Raw genomic sequence first — 22486 nt, 5'->3', positions numbered from 1 at the left:
AGAGCTATGACTTCATTGACTTGACTTGAGCCACTACTTCAGGTTTCAGAACGAAAGTTAATTTACAATAAACAAATGTGTGATTTCTTTACTCGTCTTTGTTTTCTTCTTCTGTGGCGGTTTAAAGGAAGCGGCTGGAGAATCAGCGCCACCTGCTGGTGATCAGCAGCAGAGGAGGAAACAAGACACTTCTAGAGATTCAGTGACACAGATTTTGAACCAGAGGAAACAGATTTCCTTATTTTTCTTTAGATCATTATGACGGTTTTATTTCATTTGACAGACACAGGTCATATGACTACTTTCTTTCCTGGTTCTGCTCAGTGCTCCTCTTCACGTCCTCCTCAGTCCGACTTCTTGTGGCGCTGCAGTGACGGCGTCACCGGTGCGTCATCATCATCCTCATCGCTCGTGGTGCGTCGAGCTTTACAGCAGAGGTAACAGAAGAAGACCACAATGGCGAGCAGGAAGCCGACCAGGAAGCAGCCGAGCAACGGAACCTGGCTAAACAGTGACTGGACAGATGGTGGTCAGGTCAGGTCAGAGGTCACAACACAGACAGGAAACAGGTAACAGGACTGGATGTATCAGGACTTACGGTTAGCAGGAGTTTTGTTTCATGGATGAGGCGTCCGACACGTTGGACGACCCCGTTTCCTCCCTGACACTGGAAACACAAAACAAAGACGTTAGTGTTTCAAAAATAATCCAACTGGATCTTCTCCGACGTCCTTCAGGTGAGAGGGTCCGGACTCACCTGGATGCTTCCATCTAGAACCCCGTTCAGGAAGTCCAGCAGTTGCTTTTCTGTGTCCACGGAGCCTCGCGGCAGGAAGAAGCCATCGTTGGACAAATTAACAACGACAAAGGACGGAACGACCACGTCTCTGAGGAGGAAACATCAACATCAACACTCACCCCTGCACCAACATTCACCCCTTCATCAACACTCACCTCACCCCATCACCAACACTCACCCCTTCATAAACACTCACCCTTTCACCAACATTCCCCCCTCATCAACACTCACCTCACCCCATCACCAACACTCACCCCTTCATAAACACCCACCCCTTCAACACTCACCCCTTCACCAACACTCACCCATTCATCAACACTCACCCCTTCACCAACACTCATCCCATCACCAACATTCATCCCTTCACCAACACTCACCCCTTCATCAACACTCACCCCTTCACCAGCACTCACCCCTTCACCCCATCACCAACACTCACCCCTTCATCAACACTCACCCCTTCATCAAAACTCACCCCTTCACCCCTTCACCAACACTCACCCCTTCATCAACACTCACCCCTTCACCAACACTCATCCCATCACCAACATTCACCCCTTCACCAACACTCACCCCTTCATCAACACTCACCCCTTCACCAGCACTCACCGCCTTCACCCCATCACCAACACTCACCCCTCCATCAACACTCACCCCTTCATCAACACTCACCACTCCACCAACACTCATTCCTTCATCCACACTCACCCTATCACCAACACTCACCCCTTCACCAACACTCACCCCTTCATCAACACTCACCCCTTCATCAACACTCACCCCATCACCAACACTCACCCCTTCACCAACACTTACCTCTTCATCCCATCACCAACACTCACCCCTTCATCAACACTCACCCCATCACCAACACTCACCCTTCATCAATACTCACCCCTTCACCCCATCACCAACACTCAATCCTTCATCAACACTCACCCCTGCACACCATCACCAATAATCACCCCTTCACCAACACTCACCCCATCATCAACACTCACCCCTTCACCCCATCACCAAGACTAACCCCTTCACCAACACTCACCCCTCCATCCAAACTCACCACTTCACCCCATCATCAACACTCACCCCTTCATCAAAACTCACCCCTTCACCCCTTCACCAACACTCACCCCTTCATCAACACTCACCCCTTCACCAACACTCATCCCATCACCAACATTCACCCCTTCACCAACACTCACCCCTTCATCAACACTCACCCCTTCACCAGCACTCACCGCCTTCACCCCATCACCAACACTCACCCCTCCATCAACACTCACCCCTTCATCAACACTCACCACTCCACCAACACTCATTCCTTCATCCACACTCACCCTATCACCAACACTCACCCCTTCACCAACACTCACCCCTTCATCAACACTCACCCCTTCATCAACACTCACCCCATCACCAACACTCACCCCTTCACCAACACTTACCTCTTCATCCCATCACCAACACTCACCCCTTCATCAACACTCACCCCATCACCAACACTCACCCTTCATCAATACTCACCCCTTCACCCCATCACCAACACTCAATCCTTCATCAACACTCACCCCTGCACACCATCACCAATAATCACCCCTTCACCAACACTCACCCCATCATCAACACTCACCCCTTCACCCCATCACCAAGACTAACCCCTTCACCAACACTCACCCCTCCATCCAAACTCACCACTTCACCCCATCACCAATACTCACCCCTTCATCAACACTCACCCCTTCACCTCATCACCAAGACTCACCACTTCACCAACACTCACCCCTCCATCAAAACTCACCCCTTCACCCCATCACCAACACTCACCCCTTCATCAACACTCACCCATTCACCCCTTCACCAACACTCACCCATCACCAACATTCACCCCTTCACCCCATCACCAACACTCACCCCTTCACCCCATCACCAACACTCACCCCATCATCAACTCTCACCCCTTCATCAACACTCACCCCTTCATCAACACTCACCCCTTCACCCCATCACCAACACTCACCCCATCATCAGTCCTGTGAGGTAGTCGCTGTCGTCCATGAATCCAAAGTAGAAGTTTCTGAAACAGGTTCAGCTTCAGCTTTATTTTGTAGTTTGTGTTCAGCGGATTTTCAGAATAAATGTCTGTGTGGCTCCTGACCTGCTGTAGATGTGTCTGTGTTGTGAGGCCACGTCCTCCAGAAGACCTCTGTACCTGGACAGGTGAGGGCAGAGGTCACAGATGAGGTCACAGATGAGGTCAGAGTTAGTGTATGATGTGATAGGGGGTGGTTTACCTCACACTCTGCTCACTCTGCTCGTTCTCCTCCACCAGCAACAACACCACCAGTTTACCTACCGGGGAGACGTGATGTCACTGGACCTGAACCAATCAGCAGCCTCAGAGCTTCAGCTGCACTTCTTCTAAAGTCTCACATTCAAGTTCAAATGAAACATCAAGTGATCTGATCATGATGTCATCAGTTCACCTGACAGTGATGTCATCATCACTTTCAGGTGTGTGAGTGATGACATCACTGTTACCTGACTCCCCCGTGGCGTACAGACGGTAACTATCCATCTTGCAGTAGTTTGGGAAACGTTCTCTGTTGATGCACGACATCAGGTCACCGTCTCCCTCCTCTGACATCATCAAACAAAAGGGTCAGGTACGGTACAGTCATGATGTGTTCAGGGTCAGGACTGTGTTGGGTTGAGGTAAGGTACAGTCGTGATGTGTTCGGGGTCAGGACCTTGTTGGGTTGAGGTACGGTACAGTCGTGATGTGTTCGGGGTCAGGACCGTGTTGGGTTGAGGTACGGTACAGTCGTGATGTGTTCGGGGTCAGGACCGTGTTGGGTTGAGGTACGGTACAGTCGTGATGTGTTCGGGGTCAGGACCGTGTTAGGTTCAGGTACGGTACAGTCGTGATGTGTTCGGGGTCAGGACCGTGTTGGGTTGAGGTACGGTACAGTCGTGATGTGTTCGGGGTCAGGACCGTGTTGGGTTGAGGTACGGTACAGTCGTGATGTGTTCGGGGTCAGGACCGTGTTGGGTTGAGGTACGGTACAGTCGTGATGTGTTCGGGGTCAGGACCGTGTTGGGTTGAGGTACGGTACAGTCGTGATGTGTTCGGGGTCAGGACCGTGTTAGGTTCAGGTACGGTACAGTCGTGATGTGTTCGGGGTCAGGACCGTGTTGGGTTGAGGTACGGTACAGTCGTGATGCGTTCGGGGTCAGGACCGTGTTAGGTTCAGGTACGGTACAGTCGTGATGCATTCAGGTTCTTGACTCACCGTTGTAGATGAAATATGTTCTGTCTTTAAACAGCACGACAGTGGGAAGAGACGCCACAGAGACATCCTGAAGACAAACAGACACAGTAGAACACCGTGAGGACACAGTAGAAAACAGTAGAACTACGTAGAACACAGTGAGGATACAGTGAGGACACAGTGGAGAAACAGTAAAACACAGTGAGGATACAGTGAGGACACTGTAGAACACAGTAGAACACAGTGAGGATACAGTGAGGACACAGTGGAGAAACAGTAGAACACAGTGAGGATACAGTGAGGACACTGTGGAGACGCAGTAGAACACAGTGAGGACACAGTAGAACACAGTGAGGACACAGTAGAACATAGGGTAGACACAGTGAGGACACAGTGGAGACAGTAGAACACAGTGAGGACACAGTAGAACACAGGGTAGACACAGTGAGGACACAGTGGAGACACAGTAGAACACAGTGAGGACACAGTAGAACACAGGGTAGACACAGTGAGGACACAGTAGAACACAGTGAGGACACAGTGGAGACAGTGAGGATGCAGTGGAGACAGTAGAACACAGTGAGGATGCAGTGGAGACAGTAGAACACAGTGAGAACACAGTACGGACACAGTGAGAACACAGTGGAGACAGTGAGGATGCAGTGGAGACAGTAGAACACAGTGAGGACACAGTAGAACACAGTAGAGACAGTGAGGATGCAGTGGAGACAGTAGAACACAGTGAGGACACAGTGGAGACACAGTAGAACACAGTGAGGACACAGTAGAACACAGGGTAGACACAGTGAGGACACAGTGGAGACAGTGAGGATGCAGTGGAGACAGTAGAACACAGTGAGGATGCAGTGGAGACAGTAGAACACAGTGAGGACACAGTAGAACACAGTACGGACACAGTAGAACACAGTGAGGACACAGTAGAACACAGTGGAGACAGTGAGGATGCAGTGGAGACAGTAGAACACAGTGAGGACACAGTAGAACACAGTAGAGACAGTGAGGATGCAGTGGAGACAGTAGAACACAGTGAGGACACAGTAGAACACAATGGAGACAGTGAGGATGCAGTGAGGACACAGTAGAACACAGAGCACATCGGTGAGGACACAGTAGAACACAGTAGAAAACAGCGAGGACACGGTAGAACACAGAGCACATCGGTGAGGACACAGTAGAACACAGTAGAAAACAGCGAGGACACAGTAGAACACAGAGCACATTGGTGAGGACACAGTAGAACACAGTAGAAAACAGCGAGGACACGGTAGAACACAGAGCACATCGGTGAGGACACAGTAGAACACAGTAGAAAACAGCGAGGACACAGTAGAACACAGAGCACATTGGTGAGGACACAGTAGAACACAGTAGAAAACAGCGAGGACACAGTAGAAAACAGCGAGGACACAGTGGAGACAGTAGAACAAAGTGAGGACACAGTAGAACACAATGAGGACAGTAGAACACAGTGAGGACACAGTAGAACACAGGGTAGACACAGTGAGGACACAGTGAGGACACAGTAGAACACAGTGAGAACACAGTAGAACACAGGGTAGACACAGTGAGGACACAGTGGAGGCAGTGAGGATGCAGTGGAGACACAGTAGAACACAGTGAGGATGCAGTGGAGACAGTAGAACACAGTGAGGACACAGTAGAACACAGTGGAGACAGTGAGGATGCAGTGGAGACAGTAGAACACAGTGAGGACACAGTAGAACACAGTACGGACACAGTAGAACACAGTAGAACACAGTGAGGACACAGTAGAGACAGTGAGGATGCAGTGGAGACAGTAGAACACAGTGAGGACACAGTAGAACACAGTGGAGACAGTGAGGATGCAGTGAGGACACAGTAGAACACAGTGAGAACACAGTAGAACACAGGGTAGACACAGTGAGGACACAGTGGAGGCAGTGAGGATGCAGTGGAGACACAGTAGAACACAGTGAGGATGCAGTGGAGACAGTAGAACACAGTGAGGACACAGTAGAACACAGTGGAGACAGTGAGGATGCAGTGGAGACAGTAGAACACAGTGAGGACACAGTAGAGACAGTGAGGATGCAGTGGAGACAGTAGAACACAGTGAGGACACAGTAGAACACAGTGGAGACAGTGAGGATGCAGTGAGGACACAGTGAGGACACAGTAGAACACAGAGCACATCGGTGAGGAACCTTTGGCAGGACATCTCTGGCAGCAGAGAAGAAGAAGTTGTGAACGATGAGAAGTTCAGCTGCAGACGTGAAGTTTCCCTGGAGACACAGAGGTCAGAGAGTGTTTGAGAGTGTGTGTGTGTGTGTGTGTGTGAGTGTGTGAGTGTGAGTGTGTGTGTGTGTGTGTGTGTGTGAGTGTGTGTGTGTGTGTGTGAGTGTGAGTGTGTGTGTGTACCTTCAGCTGTGATGTGGCTCCTACATAAACGAACATGACATCATGTCGCTTCATAACGTGTTGGAAAAGCTGCAGAGAATTTAGAGATCGAACCGTCGGCCTGAAGGACACAACACACACTTATGTGTACAGATGAATATCACTCTCTCTCATTATCACCCTCTTTCACTCTCTCTCATTATCACCCACTCTCTCTCTCACTCATTATCACCCTCTCTCACTCTCTCACTCTCTCTCATTATCACCCTCTCTCACTCTCTCACTCTCTCTCATTATCACCCTCTCTCACTCTCTCACTCTCTCTCATTATTACCCTCTCTTTCTCTCTCTCACTCTCTCTCATTATTACCCTCTCTTTCTCTCTCTCACTCTCTCTCATTATCACCCACTCTCTCTCTCACTCTCTCTCATTATCACCCTCTCTTTCTCTCAAAATCTCTCTCACTCTCTCTCTCTCTCTCCGGGTTTTCTGTGGTTATTGTCGATGATTACAAACTTTGTTTTAAATCAAACTGGTCCTACGTGATCTGTGGTGTGAGTGTGTGTGATCGTGGTTGTTTTTATTACGTCTTTCTCGGGTGTTAGGGAGTTTGGTGAGTGTTTGCTGCGTGTGTGGTTGGTGTCTTTGGAGGATCGGGGATGAACGTCTGCAGAGGGAGTTGTGCAAACACGGTATGATGATGTCTCCATTCAGGAAGCTGTCAGCCAGCAGGTCTCCTCTGCTGAGACATGTCGTCTCTCACACCAGACAAGTGTTGATGGTCCTCAGTCAGAAGGACGAGGAGGTGAATCTAGTGTTCAGAGTCAAAGTGGGGGATTTGGGTATGTGATCTTTGTTAAGTCAGGGCCAGAGAAGTGTTTTGGCTGTGGGGAGGTGGGGCACGTAGTGAGAGCCTGACCTGGGAGACGTCAGAGACCAGCTGAACCTGACAAGGAGACAGATCCACCAGGTCAGACTGAACAACAGACAGTCAACGTGTGCTTCAGTCTGAGGATGAGGAGGCGGAGGACGTGTCAGTAGACAGACCTCCCAGTCACACTGAAGGACAGGACCTCAACGACAGTGACCACCCAGCTGAACATCAGCCAACTGTCGTCCCTGCAGTCACAGCAGTGGACACAGTGAAGAATAATGAGGTTGTGTTGGGCGACAATGACAATGTTCTCAAACTGACTGCGAGGAAAAGAAAACAAAAGAGGAGGAGGTAGAGGAGACGGAGATGGAGGAGGAGGAGGTAGAGGAGGAGGTAGAGGAGGAAAGGGTGGAGGAGGAGGGGGAGGGCGAGGAGACGGAGATGGAGGAGGTGGTGGAAAAGGAGGAAGAGGTAGAGGAGGAAAGGGAGGAGGAGGAGGAGGAGGTAGAGGAGACAGAGATGGAGGAGGAGGTAGAGGAGACGGAGATGGAGGAGGTGGTGGAAGAGGAGGAAGAGGAGGAGGAGGAGGTAGAGGAGACAGAGATGGAGGAGGAGGAGGAGGTAGAGGAGGAAAGGGTGGAAGAGGAGGGGGAGGGCGAGGAGACGGAGATGGAGGAAGTGGTGGAAAAGGAGGAAGAGGAGGAGGAGGAGGTAGAGGAGGAAAGGGTGGAGGAGGAGGGGGAGGGCGAGGAGACGGAGATGGAGGAGGTGGTGGAAAAGGAGGAAGAGGAGGAGGAGGAGGTAGAGGAGACGGAGATGGAGGAGGAGGAGGAGGAGGAAGAGGTATAGGAGGAAAGGCTGGAGGAGGAGGGGGAGGGCGAGGAGACAGAGATGGAGGATGTGACGGAGGAGGAGGAGGAGGAGACGGAGATGGAGATGGAGGAGGAGGAAGAGGAGACGGAGATGGAGGAGGAGGAGGAGGAGACGGAGGGGGAGGAGGAGGTAGAGGAGGAGATGGAGGAGGAGGAAGAGGAGACAGAGATGGAGGAGGTGGTGGAAGAGGAGGAGGAGGTAGAGGAGACGGAGATGGAGGAGGTGGTGGAAGAGGAGGAAGAGGAGGAGGAGGAGGTAGAGGAGACGGAGGAGGAGGAGGAGGAGGAGGAAAGGGTGGAGGAGGAGGGGGAGGGCGAGGAGACGGAGATGGAGGAGGTGGTGGAAGAGGAGGAGGAGGTAGAGGAGATGGAGGAGGTGGTGGAAGAGGAGGAAGAAGAGGAGGAGGAGGTAGAGGAGACGGAGATGGAGGAGGTGGTGGAAAAGGAGGAAGAGGAGGAGGAGGAGGTAGAGGAGACGGAGATGGAGGAGGAGGAGGAGGAGGAAGAGGTATAGGAGGAAAGGCTGGAGGAGGAGGGGGAGGGCGAGGAGACAGAGATGGAGGAGGTGACGGAGGAGGAGGAGGAGGAGACGGAGATGGAGGAGGAGGTAGAGGAGGAGAAGGAAAGGGTGGAGGAGGAGGAAGAGGAGGAGATGGAGGAGGAGATGGAGGAGATGGAGGAGGAGGAGATGGAGGAGGAGGAAGAGGAGGAGGAGGAGGAGATGGAGGAGGAGAAAGAGGAGACGGAGATGGAGAAGGAGGAGGAGGAGGAGACGGAGATGGAGGAGGAGGTAGAGGAGGAAAGGGTGGAGGAGGAGGAAGAGGAGGAGATGGAGGAGGAGATGGAGGAGGAAGAGGAGGAGGAGGAGGAGATGGAGGAGGAGGAGATGGAGGACTGTACTACAGTCAGTCAGCATCTTACTGACTCACAGGTCACTGTTGGGTCGGTGCAGGAAGGAATGTACGAGGTCCAACAGATAAGAAACTTCCTTCAGAAAACAAAGAACCACAAGAATGTAAAGTTTGAACCATTCTGGGGACAAACAAGTGTAATTAGTCTCAATGAGACTCAGAGGAACCTCAGAGGTGAAGGAGGCTTCACAGAGCAGGAGTTCTACAGATTGAAGAATCTGGTTCAGAGGATCAAACTTGAGCTTTTAAATGTTGAGGAGGACGAGGACACGTGAGACGGTCCGCTGTCGATCTCAACTTCTGTATCTTTTTACTGTGTCTCTCCTTGTGTCTTTGGAAATGATGATGTCGTCTGGAGGCCAGTGGCCAGCACCATTCCAAGGGGGGTGGCAGGTCTGGGTCTCGATGCTTCATTGTTCTTAGTGGACGGTGGTTCTGTGTAAACTGCCTCACTTTTATCAAGGACTTTTTACAGCGTGGAGACTTTTTAAGTGGTCCAGACTAGGACCTGCAGCGTCTCTGTTCTGGCTCCTGGAGGAGCCTCTGGTGTGGGGGGCCCGGCTGGATCTCCACGATGGCTGACGGGAGATGGAGTGACAGACCTGAGGGGATCGTGGAGGCTGCTGGTCCTGGTCTCCAGAACACGGAGGCAGTGGCCTCCCTGCTGGGCCTGAGGTCGGCCCGCCACACCAGGACAATACTGAACGAGTGTAACAACAGACTGGACAGTGAGGAGAAGGAGATGCTGCAGGACTATTCTGATGGAACTGAAGCCCCCGACTCGGGACTTCAAGCTCATCTTTCACTCTGTGTTTTGATGACTTTTTTTTTAATTAAATGCATTCTTGGATTTTTTTAGTTTTTTTTAGTGCATTTGTAAAACGACCCTGATGTTTCTGGTGATTTTTTTAATAAAAGTTGTTTTCAAAAATAAAAAAAAAAAGAATCTCTCTCATGTTGTGGTTGGTCAGGTCAGACTGTGGATTTATAAAAGCAGAAGGACAAGATATGAAATGTGTCCTGACACAAGCTGACAACATGTAGTGTCTCTGGTGAGAGTCAGAGTGAGAGTGGACTTCAGGTTCCTCTCTGATGAACGACAGACAAGAGTTTTTGAATCAGTGATGTTTCACCACATCTGTGTTCAGTGACGGAGGAGAACTCATCTCTCACTCTGTGTTTATGACCTGATTCATTCTGCTTTTCTCTTATTTTGTTGTTGTGTGTGTTTTTTTTCATTTCATTTGTAGAGGACGTGATGTTCTCTGGTGAATCTTAATAAACATGTGTTTTAAAAATCAAAAAAATCTCTCTCACACTCTCTCACACCCTCTCACTCTCTCACCCTCTCTCTCACCCTCACCCTCTCACTCTCTCTCATCCTCTCTCTCTCATCCTCACTCTCTCACCCTCTCTCTCACTCTCTCACCCTCACCCTCTCACTCTCTCTCACTCTCTCTCATCCTCACTCTCTCACCCTCTCACTCTCTCATCCTCACCCTCTCTCTCACCCTCTCACTCTCTCTCACCCTCTCACTCTCACCCTGCCACTCGCTCTGTAAACTCCATGATTCCGTCTTTGCTTCTTCGTCCTGAATAAACATATTTCATATTTTTCTTCCACCTGAAAACAGAAAATCACTGTTATCTGATCAATATAATAATCCACATGGTTCAGGCGTCTGATTGGCTGACATACAGTGATGTCACAGAGAGTACTTACATTAGGATGGCTGGATAACCTCTGACCTTGAACTCTTTGGCCAAACCTGCAGGAAAACACAGAACATCACCTCTGACCTCTGACCAGAACAACAGCTGATTCATTTCTCATGATCATTTTGTTTTTCAGGCATCAGGTGATGTAGTGACTGTTTTGTTCTGACAGTGTGACTGACCTGTGTTGGCGGTGGCGTCTGATTTGCCAACGTTCACCGGAGAACCGAGACTCTTCAGTTCTGATCCGATCTGATGCCAAACAGGTTCCAGCTGTTTACAGAAAGAACACCAGGGGGCGTAGAACTGCAGAGAACAACACCACACCGTCACACACTACACACAGTACACACACTACACACAGTACACACACTACATGCAGTACATACAGTACACAGTACACACACTACATACAGTACACACCACATACAATACATAGTACACACACTGCATACATTACATACAGTACACACACTATGTACAGTACATACAGTATATACAGTACACAGTTCACACTACACACTTTACACAGTATATACAGTACACGGTACATACACTACATATAGTACACAGTGCACACAGTACATACAGTACACAGTTCACACACTACACAGTACATACAGTACATACAGTACACAGTTCACACACTACACAGTACATACAGTACATACACTACACAGTTCACACACTAGACACATTACACACTACATACAGTACACAGTACATAAAGGATACAGTACATACAGTACTTACAGTTCATACACTACATACAGTACCCTAATACCTCCACATGTATAAAATAATAAACATGTACATACTTCAATGAGCCAGATGTCATTCTCCCCTCTCGCCTCCAGGAAGCTGTGAAATACAATCAGACCGATCGATTATCGATTATAGATTATTGATTGATTCCCGTGACGCTTAACAGAACAGAGAAGAGTTCACACCACCAGGTTCATTTAGTCTGATCTGGAGCTTTTGATCGGATGAACTTCTTCAATCACAATCTCACGTCTTGAAGATTAAATATGATTCAGTCCAAACTGAGGACGATCACGTGACTTCAGAAGATTGAAATAAAATAAAGAAAAATAGAAAGAGAAACTTTATGATTTTTTATTTTACATTTATTTTGTAGATTAGTGACGTCATAAGGCTTTGACCACGGAGTTAAGCCCCGCCCACCTATTTTACATATGGACAGAAATCAATGAGTGAATACATGACCTCATGTTATTGATCAGCTGCTGGAGGTTTGTACTCACGAGTCATCGAGCTCCTCCACGAAGGTCGAGACCACCGACACGCACAGCAGCACTGACAACAACAGACACACACATTAACAACAGACCCACACATTAACATCTGAGCTCAAACACAGATGGCGGTCAGAGGTGACTCATCACTCTGCCACCTGTGATTGGTCCGTCAGTCAGAGGTCTCACTCTGATACATTTAACTTTGTTAAAAAATATCATACTCAGTTTAGTCCTCACTGTAACAGTCACATACACATTGAGATGAACATGGTGGTCAGGTGTCCAGCCACTGGAACTGATCGATTGATTGATCTATTGATTGGTCGATTGATTGATCGATTGATTGACAGTTTATCGATTTCAGCCTCAGTTAGTGATGAAGTCAGTGTGTTTGGAGGAAAACTCACCTGACAGCAGCAGCGAGTTCCTCCTAGTCAACATGTCGGCAACCAACAGATTAACAGACTGGACACGCTGCTAATCTGACGGATTACTTTCAATCCACTCAAGCTTTATTGACAACAACAGAGTCGACAGAGAACGAAATGTGAACAGTGTTCAGATAAAACTAGAGGGAAGGAAGAGAAACATCACATGACTGTGACTGACACAGGGAGGGAGGGAAGGAAGACAGGAGGGAGAGAGGGAAGAGAGGAGGGATGAGGGAGGGAGGGAAGAGAGGGATGAAGGAGGGAGGGAAGGAAGACAGGAGGGAGAGAGGGAAGAGAGGAGGGATGAGGGAGGGAGGGAAGAGAGGGATGAAGGAGGGAGGGAAGGAAGACAGGAGGGAGAGAGGGAAGAGAGGAGGGATGAGGGAGGGAGGGAAGAGAGGGATGAAGGAGGGAGGGAAGGAAGACAGGAGGGAGAGAGGGAAGAGAGGAGGGATGAGGGAGGGAGGGAAGAGAGGGATGAAGGAGGGAGGGAAGGAAGACAGGAGGGAGAGAGGGAAGAGGAGGGATGAGGGAGGGAGGGAAGAGAGAGATGAAGGAGGGAGGGAAGGAAGACAGGAGGGAGAGAGGGAAGAGAGGAGGGATGAGGGAGGGAGGGAAGAGAGGGATGAAGGAGGGAGGGAAGGAAGACAGGAGGGAGGGAGGGAAGAGGAGGGATGAGGGAGGGAGGGAAGAGAGGGATGAAGGAGGGAGGGAAGGAAGACAGGAGGGAGAGAGGGAAGAGAGGAGGGATGAGGGAGGGAGGGAAGAGAGGGATGAAGGAGGGAGGGAAGGAAGACAGGAGGGAGAGAGGGAAGAGAGGAGGGATGAGGGAGGGAGGGAAGAGAGGGATGAAGGAGGGAGGGAAGGAAGACAGGAGGGAGAGAGGGAAGAGAGGAGGGATGAGGGAGGGAGGGAAGAGAGGGATGAAGGAGGGAGGGAGGGAGGGAAGACAGGAGGGAGGGAGGGAAGAGAGGAGGGATGAGGGAGGGTGGGAAGAGAGGAGGAATGAGGGAGGGAAGGAAGAGAGGGATGAAGGAGGGAGGGAAGGAAGACAGGAGTGAGAGAGGGAAGAGAGGAGGGATGAGGGAGGGAGGGAAGAGAGGAGGAATGAGGGAGGGAAGGAAGAGAGGGATGAAGGAGGGAGGGAAGGAAGACAGGAGGGAGAGAGGGAAGAGAGGAGGGATGAGGGAGGGAGGGAAGAGAGGGATGAAGGAGGGAGGGAAGGAAGACAGGAGGGAGAGAGGGAAGAGAGGAGGGATGAGGGAGGGAGGGAAGAGAGGAGGAATGAGGGAGGGAAGGAAGAGAGGGATGAAGGAGGGAGGGAAGGAAGACAGGAGTGAGAGAGGGAAGAGAGGGATGAAGGAGGGAGGGAGGGAAGACAGGAGGGAGAGAGGGAAGAGAGGGATGAAGGAGGGAGGGAAGAGAGGGATGAAGGAGGGAGGGAGGGAGGGAAGACAGGAGGGAGGGAGGGAAGAGAGGAGGGATGAGGGAGGGTGGGAAGAGAGGAGGAATGAGGGAGGGAAGGAAGAGAGGGATGAAGGAGGGAGGGAAGGAAGACAGGAGGGAGAGAGGGAAGAGAGGAGGGATGAGGGAGGGAGGGAAGAGAGGGATGAAGGAGGGAGGGAAGAGAGGGATGAAGGAGGGAGGGAGGGAGGGAAGAGAGGAGGGATGAGGGAGGGTGGGAAGAGAGGAGGAATGAGGGAGGGAAGGAAGAGAGGGATGAAGGAGGGAGGGAAGGAAGACAGGAGGGAGGGAGGGAAGGAAGACAGGAGGGAGAGAGGGAAGAGAGGGATGAAGGAGGGAGGGAGGGAAGAGAGGAGGAATGAGGGAGGGAAGGAAGAGAGGGATGAAGGAGGGAGGGAGGGAGGGAAGGAAGACAGGAGGGAGAGAGGGAAGAGAGGAGGGATGAGGGAGGGAGGGAAGAGAGGGATTAAGGAGGGAGGGAGGGAAGGAAGAGAGGAGGAATGAGGGAGGGAAGGAAGGAAGACAGGAGGGAGGGAGGGAAGAGAGGAGGGATGAGGGAGGGTGGGAAGAGAGGGATGAAGGAGGGAGGGAAGGAAGAGAGGAGAGAGAGGGGGAAGAGAGGAGAGAGAGGAGGAAGAGAGGAGGAATGAGGGAGGGAGGGAAGAGAGGAGGAATGAGGGAGGGTGGGAAGAGAGGGATGAAGGAGGGAGGGAAGGAAGACAGGAGTGAGAGAGGGAAGAGAGGGATGAAGGAGGGAGGGAAGGAAGACAGGAGGGAGAGAGGGAAGAGAGGAGGGATGAGGGAGGGAGGGAAGAGAGGGATGAAGGAGGGAGGGAGGGAAGACAGGAGGGAGAGAGGGAAGAGAGGAGGGATGAGGGAGGGAGGGAAGAGAGGGATGAAGGAGGGAGGGAAGGAAGACAGGAGGGAGGGAGGGAAGAGAGGAGGGATGAGGGAGGGTGGGAAGAGAGGAGGAATGAGGGAGGGAAGGAAGAGAGGGATGAAGGAGGGAGGGAAGGAAGACAGGAGGGAGAGAGGGAAGAGAGGGATTAAGGAGGGAGGGAGGGAGGGAAGGAAGAGAGGAGGAATGAGGGAGGGAAGGAAGACAGGAGGGAGAGAGGGAAGAGAGGAGGGATGAGGGAGGGAGGGAAGAGAGGGATGAAGGAGGGAGGGAGGGAGGGAAGAGAGGAGGAATGAGGGAGAAAGTGAAGAGAGGAGGAATGAGGGAGGGAAAGAAGAGAGGGATGAAGGAGGGAGAGTGGGAAGAGAGGAGGGAGGGAAGAGAGGAGGAATGAGGGAGGGAAGGAAGAGAGGGATGAGGGAGGGAGGGAGGGAGGGAGGGAAGGAAGAAAGGAGGGAGAGAGGGAAGAGAGGAGGGATGAAGGAGGGAGGGAAGGAAGAAAGGGATGAAGGAGGGAGGGAGGGAGGAAGGGAAGGAAGAAAAGGGAGGAAGGAAGGGAGGGAAGGAAGAGAGGGAGGAAGGAGGGAGGAAGAAAGAGAGGGAGGAAGGAAGGGAAGGAAGAGAGGGATGAAGGAGGGAGGGAAGGAAGAGAGGGAGGAAGGAAGGGAAGGAAGAGAGGGATGAAGGAGGGAGGGAAGGAAGAGAGGGAGGAAGGAAGGGAAGGAAGAGAGGGATGAAGGAGGGAGGGAAGGAAGACAGGAGGGAGAGAGGGAAGAGAGGAGGGAAGAGAGGAGGAATGAGGGAGGGAAGGAAGAGAGGGATGAAGGAGGGAGGGAGGGAGGAGAGGAGGGATGAGGGAGGGAATGAAGAGAGGGAGGGAGGGAGGGAAGGAAGAAAGGAGGGAGAGAGGGAAGAGAGGAGGGATGAGGGAGGGAGGGAAGGAAGAGAAGGAAGAAAGGGATGAAGGAGGGAGGGAGGGAGGGAAGGAAGAAAGGGATGAAGGAGGGAGGGAGGGAAGGAAGAAAAGGGAGGAAGGAAGGGAAGGAAGAGAGGGATGAAGGAAGAGAAGGATGAAGGAGGGAGGGAGGGGGGAAGGAAGAGAGGAAGGAAGAGAGGAAGGAGGGAGGGTGGGAGGACGGGGAGAAGGAAAACAACACTACAGTTCAGTGATTTTGAAGTGGGGTTGTATGAGTTACTTATGCATAGTTAATGTTACATCATGGAGATCAGCGATGTCATTTAACAGAGTTTGGAGGAGAAGAGGAAGAAGCAAACGTCGTAGCTCTACTGTTGCAGAGGGGACCGCACTTCAAAATCACTCAACTATCCCTTTAAATTAAAATAATAAACATCAGTTTATAAAGTATTTTATATATTTATTAAGAAGATAAATGTATTTTGTCTGAAGCTCTGAACTATAAGTTTAATGATCTTGTTGTGAAGAACTCAGACCATGTACATTTAGTTCTGATCCAGAATAAATCATCTCCTTTCCTTTGGTAAAGGATGCTCCAGTGTTTCCTAAAGGAGATGAGATAGGAAGCATTGAAGCTGCTGCTGAAATACTTGAGGTCATTTCACTCGGATTCTCTTCTCTTAATTCCTATGAATCCTCCTTGACACCTTTCCTTGACCTCGTGACCCCTTCCCCTGAGGTCAAGGACCAGCACAGAGGACACCACTAAAGGAAGGACGATCTGAATCCACCAGAAGCTTTTCTTCTTCACGTCTTTGTTGAGGTGTCACTGAGGTCTATCGTCCGTCACAGCGCCCCCAGGTGCTGCAGGTGAGGGACTGTTGGCTGTCTGTTCTGGCTGAGCGGGGCGGAGCCGGTGGTAATGATGTCAGTAGTAACATCTGTCAACACCTGTTGGTTGAAGGTTGTTGATCCGTCCAGCAGGAGTCGCTGTCAGACACTGACGACAGCGTTTTCTTCCCCCAGCAGCCGTCGATCTCCAGAAGAGCTCTGACTGGTGAGCGTCGCTCAGCGAGATGAAACGCCACTAGAGCTGAAAGAAGAGCGCAGGTCCTTGTCCTGCAGCCGCAGCACGGCGCGCAGTAGTGGGACGCAGCGGCCAATAGTGGCGCATAACTTTGGGTGTGTGATGGCGTAGATGATGGGGTTGAAGATGGCGGAGGCCTTGGAAATGATGGCAGGGATTGAGTTCCTGTTCGGAGTCAGCTGGTGGGCAGAGCCTGCGGTGGCGGTCAGAGCGACCACAGAGTACGGCGACAAAGACACGATGAAGAGCAGGATCACTCCCAGAGCCACTTGCTGCGCAGACGCTCCTAGGCCTTGTTCGTCTCTCCGCAGTTGAACCGCTGCACCTCCCTCCCCGCCTGCAGCAGATAGCGACGGTGCAAACAGACACAGACACAGACACAGAGACACAGACACAGAGACACAGACAGCCACACAGACACAGACAGACAGAGACAGTCACACAGAGACAGAGTCACAAACACAGACAGAGACACAGACAGCCACACAAACACAGACAGTCACAGAGACACAGACAGCCACACAGACACAGACAGAGACACAGACACAGACAGAGACACAGACACAGACAGCCACACAGACACAGACAGAGACACAAAGACAGACACAGACAGAGACACAGACAGCCACACAGACACAGACAGAGACACAAACACAGACACAGACAGTCACAGAGACACAAGACAGTCACACAGACAGAGACACAGACAGTCACACAGACACAGACAGTCACACAGACACAGACAGTCACACAGACACAGACAGACAGAGACAGTCACACAGAGACAGAGTCACAAACACAGACAGAGACACAGACAGCCACACAAACACAGACAGTCACAGAGACACAGACAGCCACACAGACAGAGACACAAACACAGACACAGACAGAGACACAGACACAGACAGCCACACAGACACAGACAGAGACACAAAGACAGACACAGACAGAGACACAGACAGCCACACAGAGACACAGACAGACAGTCACACAGACAGAGACAGACAGTCAACCAGACAGTCACAGAGACAGACAGAGTCACACAGACAGACAGTCACACAGAGACACAGACAGACAGTCACAGACACAGACAGTCACACAGACACAGACAGAGACAGTCACACAGAGACAGACAGACAGTCACACAGTCAGAGACAGACAGTCAACCAGACAGTCACAGAGACAGACAGAGACACAGACAGAGTCACACAGACAGACAGTCACACAGAGACACAGACAGACAGTCACAGACACAGACAGTCACACAGACACAGACAGAGACAGTCACACAGAGACAGACAGACAGTCACACAGAGACACAGACAGTCACAGACAGAGACACAGACAGTCACACAGACACAGACAGTCACACAGACAGACAGTCACACAGACGGAGACACAGACTGTCAGACAGTCACACAGACACAGACAGAGACAGTCACACAGACACAGACAGAGACACAGACAGTCACACAGACACAGACAGTCACACAGACAGTCACACAGACGGAGACACAGACAGTCACACAGACACAGACAGAGACACAGACAGTCACACAGACACAGACAGGTTTTTTCTTTTCGGGTTTTATTTTTTCTTGAAATAAAAACATTCTGGTAATGTCTGTGACATCAGTCAACATCTGTAGTCCCACCCACAAGCCAACAGTCCAATCAGAGTGTTCGTCCAGCTGTGAGGTCATAGAGGGGGCTGGGAGGGGGCGTGGTGTCTGCGGACGTGTCTGAGCAGCAGCTGACGGTCCGCACTTGAGTACTCACACTGTCGACACGGAAACGCTTCACCTGTGTGGTGCCGGCGAGCGTGGAGGTCCAGACTCTTCTTCTGGATACTACCAGGGACACAGAACCCGTTACTAAGGTGACCGCAGACACAGCTCTGTGTGTGTGTGTGTGTGTGTGTGTGTTACCTGCTATAGTCACAGTGTTGACACCTGTACGGTTTCTCCTGACTGTGAGTCCGACAGTGTCGGAGCAGAGAGCTGCGATCGATCGACGCATAGGAACACTGAGAACACCTGTACGGCTTCTCACCTGACGACACACACAACATACAACCTGTTACCTTTGTGTTACCTGTGTGTGTTGTGTGTGTGTTACCTGTGTGTTGTCTGTTGTGTTACCTGTGTCTTCTGTGTGTTACCTGTGTGTTGTGTCTGAAGTGTGTTGCGTCATGTGTGTGTGTTACCTGTGTTTTGTGTCTGTTGTGTGTTGAGGGTTGTGTGTTGCGTATGTGTGTTACCTGTGTTTTGTGTCTGTTGTGTGTTGGGGGTTGCGTGTTACCTGTGTGAGTCCTCAGGTGTTGCAGCAGCGACCCCTTCAGGCGGCTGCAGTACGAGCAGTAAGGACAGGTGAAAGGCTTCTCACCTGTGTGGACACTCAGGTGACGCCTCAGTGTCAGTTTAGAGGAAAACTTCCTGTAGAGAAAACATGACATCAAAGTGTCATGTGTCACACACCTGTCCTCAGAAAGCCGTCGACTGCGGCGTGGTGAGGGATTGTGGGTAATGTAGTCACCTGTGACACAGTGAGCAGCAGAAACCTGTCTGTTCTTCTTCTTGTTTTTTCTTTCTTCTCGTCTTATTCTTCTTCCTCCTCCTCTTCTTCCTGTCTGTGACGCTCTGCAGTGACCCCGTGTGACGGATGCTGGTCACACTCAAGGTGGCGTCTGATTGGCTGCCAGGTGTCTGTCTGTCACAGACACACTTTTCAAAGCTCAGACTAACACACCTCATCGTTTTTAAATATTTAGTCAATATTTTAACATTTTATTCAACATTTTCTGGATGTCTCCATACCCCGCCCCCTGGTATCCGTCTACAGTACAGGTCATAAGCCCCGTCCCCTCCATGTCATGTGAGGTTGTTTGTTCACATGTTCATGTTTCTGATCACTTTGATTCTCATTAGTTATTTAATGATATATTTAAACGTCATGATTGACAGCTGACATTGACTCATTATTGGTCGAGAGTGTGTGGGCAGAGCATCAGTACCACGGCTCCACTCCATGATCACTACGTCACAGACGTGTTGTCCTTCTTTATATCAACACTTTCAGGTGTCTACCTGTCTGTATGCTCTGCCTCCTTCCCTACTGCTTGTCCAATCAGCAGACCCCTCCACCCATCTGCAAGAATCAAAACATCCTTTCAGTTACTGTCACTTTAATTGATTCATTATTGATTCATTATTGATGACTGATCATCAGGAGCTGCAGTTGGAAACACACTGACCTGAGCAGCTGCAGTGAAGACCAGTGTTTTGGGACGAGAGCGTATTCAGACAGACAGGACAGCTCAACAGCTCCTCCTCCTCCTCCTCCTCCTCCTCCTCCTCCTCCTCCTCCTCCTCATTCCTCCTCCTCCTCCTCCGCCTCCTCCTGCAGTGGCTCCTCCAGTGCGGCTCCAGCTCGTCCCACCTGTCGACTGTCCAGCTGCAGCGGACACAGCTGAAGCCGCCGGCCGCTCGGTGCGACCGGACATGGACGTCCAGCACCCGCCTGGACGGCAGCGTCACGGGACACAGGAAACAAGGCAGATTCCGTCTCCTCGTCGTCGTGGAGACGTGTGACGTCTGACATGTCTGCTTCACATCCGGCTGGGACATGACAGGGGGGTCTTCAGGTGGGGGAGGGGGCTGGGTGGGTGTGGGGGGGAGGGGGGGATGAGGTCTTGCGGCTGAGATGCGACACAGTCCGAGAGTCATGAGGTGAGCAGACTGATCCATCTCCTCCTGGGTGGAGGGGGGGTCAATGGGACATGAGAGATCCACTGAACCCCCCCCCACCTCCTCCTCCACTTCCTCCTCGAACAGAGTGCTGACCTGCAGACGACAGGAGGCAGAGACACAAGACGTTTTGTCCTCGAACGCAGAGATGTTGTCTTGGACCTGTGTGTGTGTGTGTGTGTGTGTGTGTGTGTGTGTGTGTGTGTGTGTGTGTGTGTGATGATCTTTGATACAAAGACTTTCTCTAATCCATGTGTTTGAAACTGAACAGACAGGACCCCATGAATGACATCATGAACATCACGTTATTCACCACCACGGTAAGAAATGATCAGTTATTGATCAGCCAGCAGAGTGTCTCAGGTGTGTCACCTCACAGGTGTGTGCGACCTGCAGCCCTCCCTCCGTGGTGATGTCACAGGGGGGCGGGCTCATGTTGTCCAGCATGTTGTAGAGCAGGAAGTCCTCATCCTCGTCGCTCTGCTTCGACTGTCCGTTCAGATCCAGCTGATAGGGCGCCGCCCCCTGCTGGAGCCCTGTCTCCTCTCCACCCTCGGCCCCGTCCCCTTCTTCAGTGTCCCCCAGGTAGGTGAGGGCAGGGGGGCGGTGCCTGTGCAGAAGGTGGCTGCTGATGGAGGTCTTGAGGGCGCAGGTGAACTGACAGAGTCTACAGCGATACAGCTCCACCAGGAAGGCCTCCACCAGCCCCGCCCCCTCCCCTGAAAGCCCCTCCACCTCCCCACAGTACAGACTGGAGCTCACAGCCCCGCCTACCAGCTGCAGAGTGACAGGGCTGATGGCATGGTACCTCTGGTTTGCTGATGACATCACCGCCCACTCGGCTCTGATTAGACAGTCTGTGTTTTCGGGAGCAGGATGTGACCGTTGACCCTTGCAGCAAAACATCGTACAGAAAATAAACAGCTGAAATAAAAAAATAAAAAAATATTAGTGTCCAACACGAGCAGTACAGAGCAGTCAAACTATCACCATCAACAACACTTCAACACCTCAATTTAATGTAGAAGTTTTTTTACAAGAAAATAATTCAATTATGTTCTTTAATGTTAACATACAACATTTACTAATGTTCCAAATGTTCTATATGTTATTTGAACACTCACAAACACACAGGACTCAACCACTCAACACTCACAAACACACAGGACTCAAAATAATTCACTGGTACAACTAAAGTGCAATCACCAACTGCAATATTTATATTTAATCTCCATGTGCAACTATTGCTACTGCTCTTCTGTGTATATAGTATTTATATATTTTTTGGTTATTATCTTGTTATATTTTGTACATACTGGCGCTTTTAAAAATGTCTTTCTATATACTTCTGTCCACTTTGCTTCTGTTATGGCCAAATTTCCCCATTGTGGGACCAATAAAGGTATATCTTATCTTATCTAGAAATGAAATAAATAGGCAAAATAATTTGCAATATTTTTTTTTTCCCAGAGATTTTAGAATAGCACATTTTAGAGGTGCGTGATACAGTGAAGCAGCGGTATTTTTGCCGAAGGTTATCATAGCATCAAAATGTCACACTGGCACATGACTAGTCAGGTCTCTAAACCCCGCCCCCTCCGGAGTGATCCACTCTCATTTCTTACAACGATACCGATTGGGTTCTTGTGTGTGGGCGGGGCTTATACAGGTAAACAGAGTTGAACACCAACAAAAATGTCTCTGTGCAGTTTTAAGATCGAGAGTAAATTACCATGGTAACAGGGATCGGGTCAAACCTGTCCACCTGTCGTAGTATGGTTAACCAGGAAGTTACTCCTCAACCTACCCTGATGGGCCACTGGCTGAGGTCGAATTG

At 50.8% G+C, this 22486-nt stretch overlaps 2 protein-coding genes across 3 annotated transcripts in view; both read right to left on the bottom strand.

The window, feature by feature from the left end:
- Positions 1-241: 241 nt before the first annotated feature.
- On the bottom strand, positions 242-12831 carry LOC118310548 (protein disulfide-isomerase TMX3-like). 2 transcript variants are annotated; one of them, XM_047331884.1, is made up of 16 exons: positions 12515-12831; positions 12114-12165; positions 11664-11706; positions 11028-11151; positions 10853-10898; positions 10673-10753; positions 6493-6592; positions 6279-6356; positions 4093-4159; positions 3341-3439; positions 3094-3151; positions 2958-3011; positions 2820-2876; positions 758-887; positions 599-667; positions 242-504 (listed from the first exon to the last, which is right to left on the bottom strand). In XM_047331884.1, the coding sequence occupies exons 1-16, from the start codon at positions 12546-12548 to the stop codon at positions 427-429; spliced, it is 1170 nt and encodes a 389-aa protein (XP_047187840.1). In that variant the 5' UTR covers positions 12549-12831; the 3' UTR covers positions 242-426. The 2 variants fall into 2 exon arrangements, with proteins under 2 accessions (XP_047187840.1, XP_035489457.2); XM_035633564.2 differs by having other exon boundaries at positions 242-515; positions 12515-12815.
- A 5627-nt stretch (positions 12832-18458) lies between these two features.
- The window catches only part of si:dkey-154p10.3 (zinc finger protein 84), a 5303-nt gene continuing 1275 nt past the window's right edge, over positions 18459-22486 (bottom strand). Inside the window, exons 2-8 of the mRNA XM_035633566.2 lie at positions 21022-21573; positions 20157-20745; positions 19990-20050; positions 19439-19612; positions 19205-19338; positions 18832-18955; positions 18459-18753 (exon numbers count right to left, since the gene is read on the bottom strand). Of these exons, the coding sequence (XP_035489459.2) occupies positions 18603-18753; positions 18832-18955; positions 19205-19338; positions 19439-19612; positions 19990-20050; positions 20157-20745; positions 21022-21555 (1767 nt within the window). The 5' untranslated portion in view covers positions 21556-21573 and the 3' untranslated portion in view covers positions 18459-18602. The remainder of the gene's footprint in view (positions 18754-18831; positions 18956-19204; positions 19339-19438; positions 19613-19989; positions 20051-20156; positions 20746-21021; positions 21574-22486) is intronic.

Source organism: Scophthalmus maximus, chromosome 5 (assembly GCF_022379125.1).
Source record: "Scophthalmus maximus strain ysfricsl-2021 chromosome 5, ASM2237912v1, whole genome shotgun sequence".
In the NCBI taxonomy this organism is placed as follows: Eukaryota; Metazoa; Chordata; class Actinopteri; order Pleuronectiformes; family Scophthalmidae; genus Scophthalmus; species Scophthalmus maximus.
This window is presented reverse-complemented; position numbering and strand designations above follow the sequence as displayed.

Bases quoted from the DNA above. Each gene is read 5' to 3' on its own strand.
- LOC118310548 (XM_035633564.2), bottom strand. From the start codon at position 12,548: ATGTTGACTAGGAGGAACTCGCTGCTGCTGTCAG. The intron at 3,440-4,092 runs GTGAGTCAAGAA...TGATGATGTCAG, and splicing joins AACATATTTCATCTACAACG to AGGAGGGAGACGGTGACCTG. The intron at 888-2,819 runs GTGAGTGTTGGT...TTTCCTCCTCAG, and splicing joins CTCACAGGACTGATGATGGG to AGACGTGGTCGTTCCGTCCT.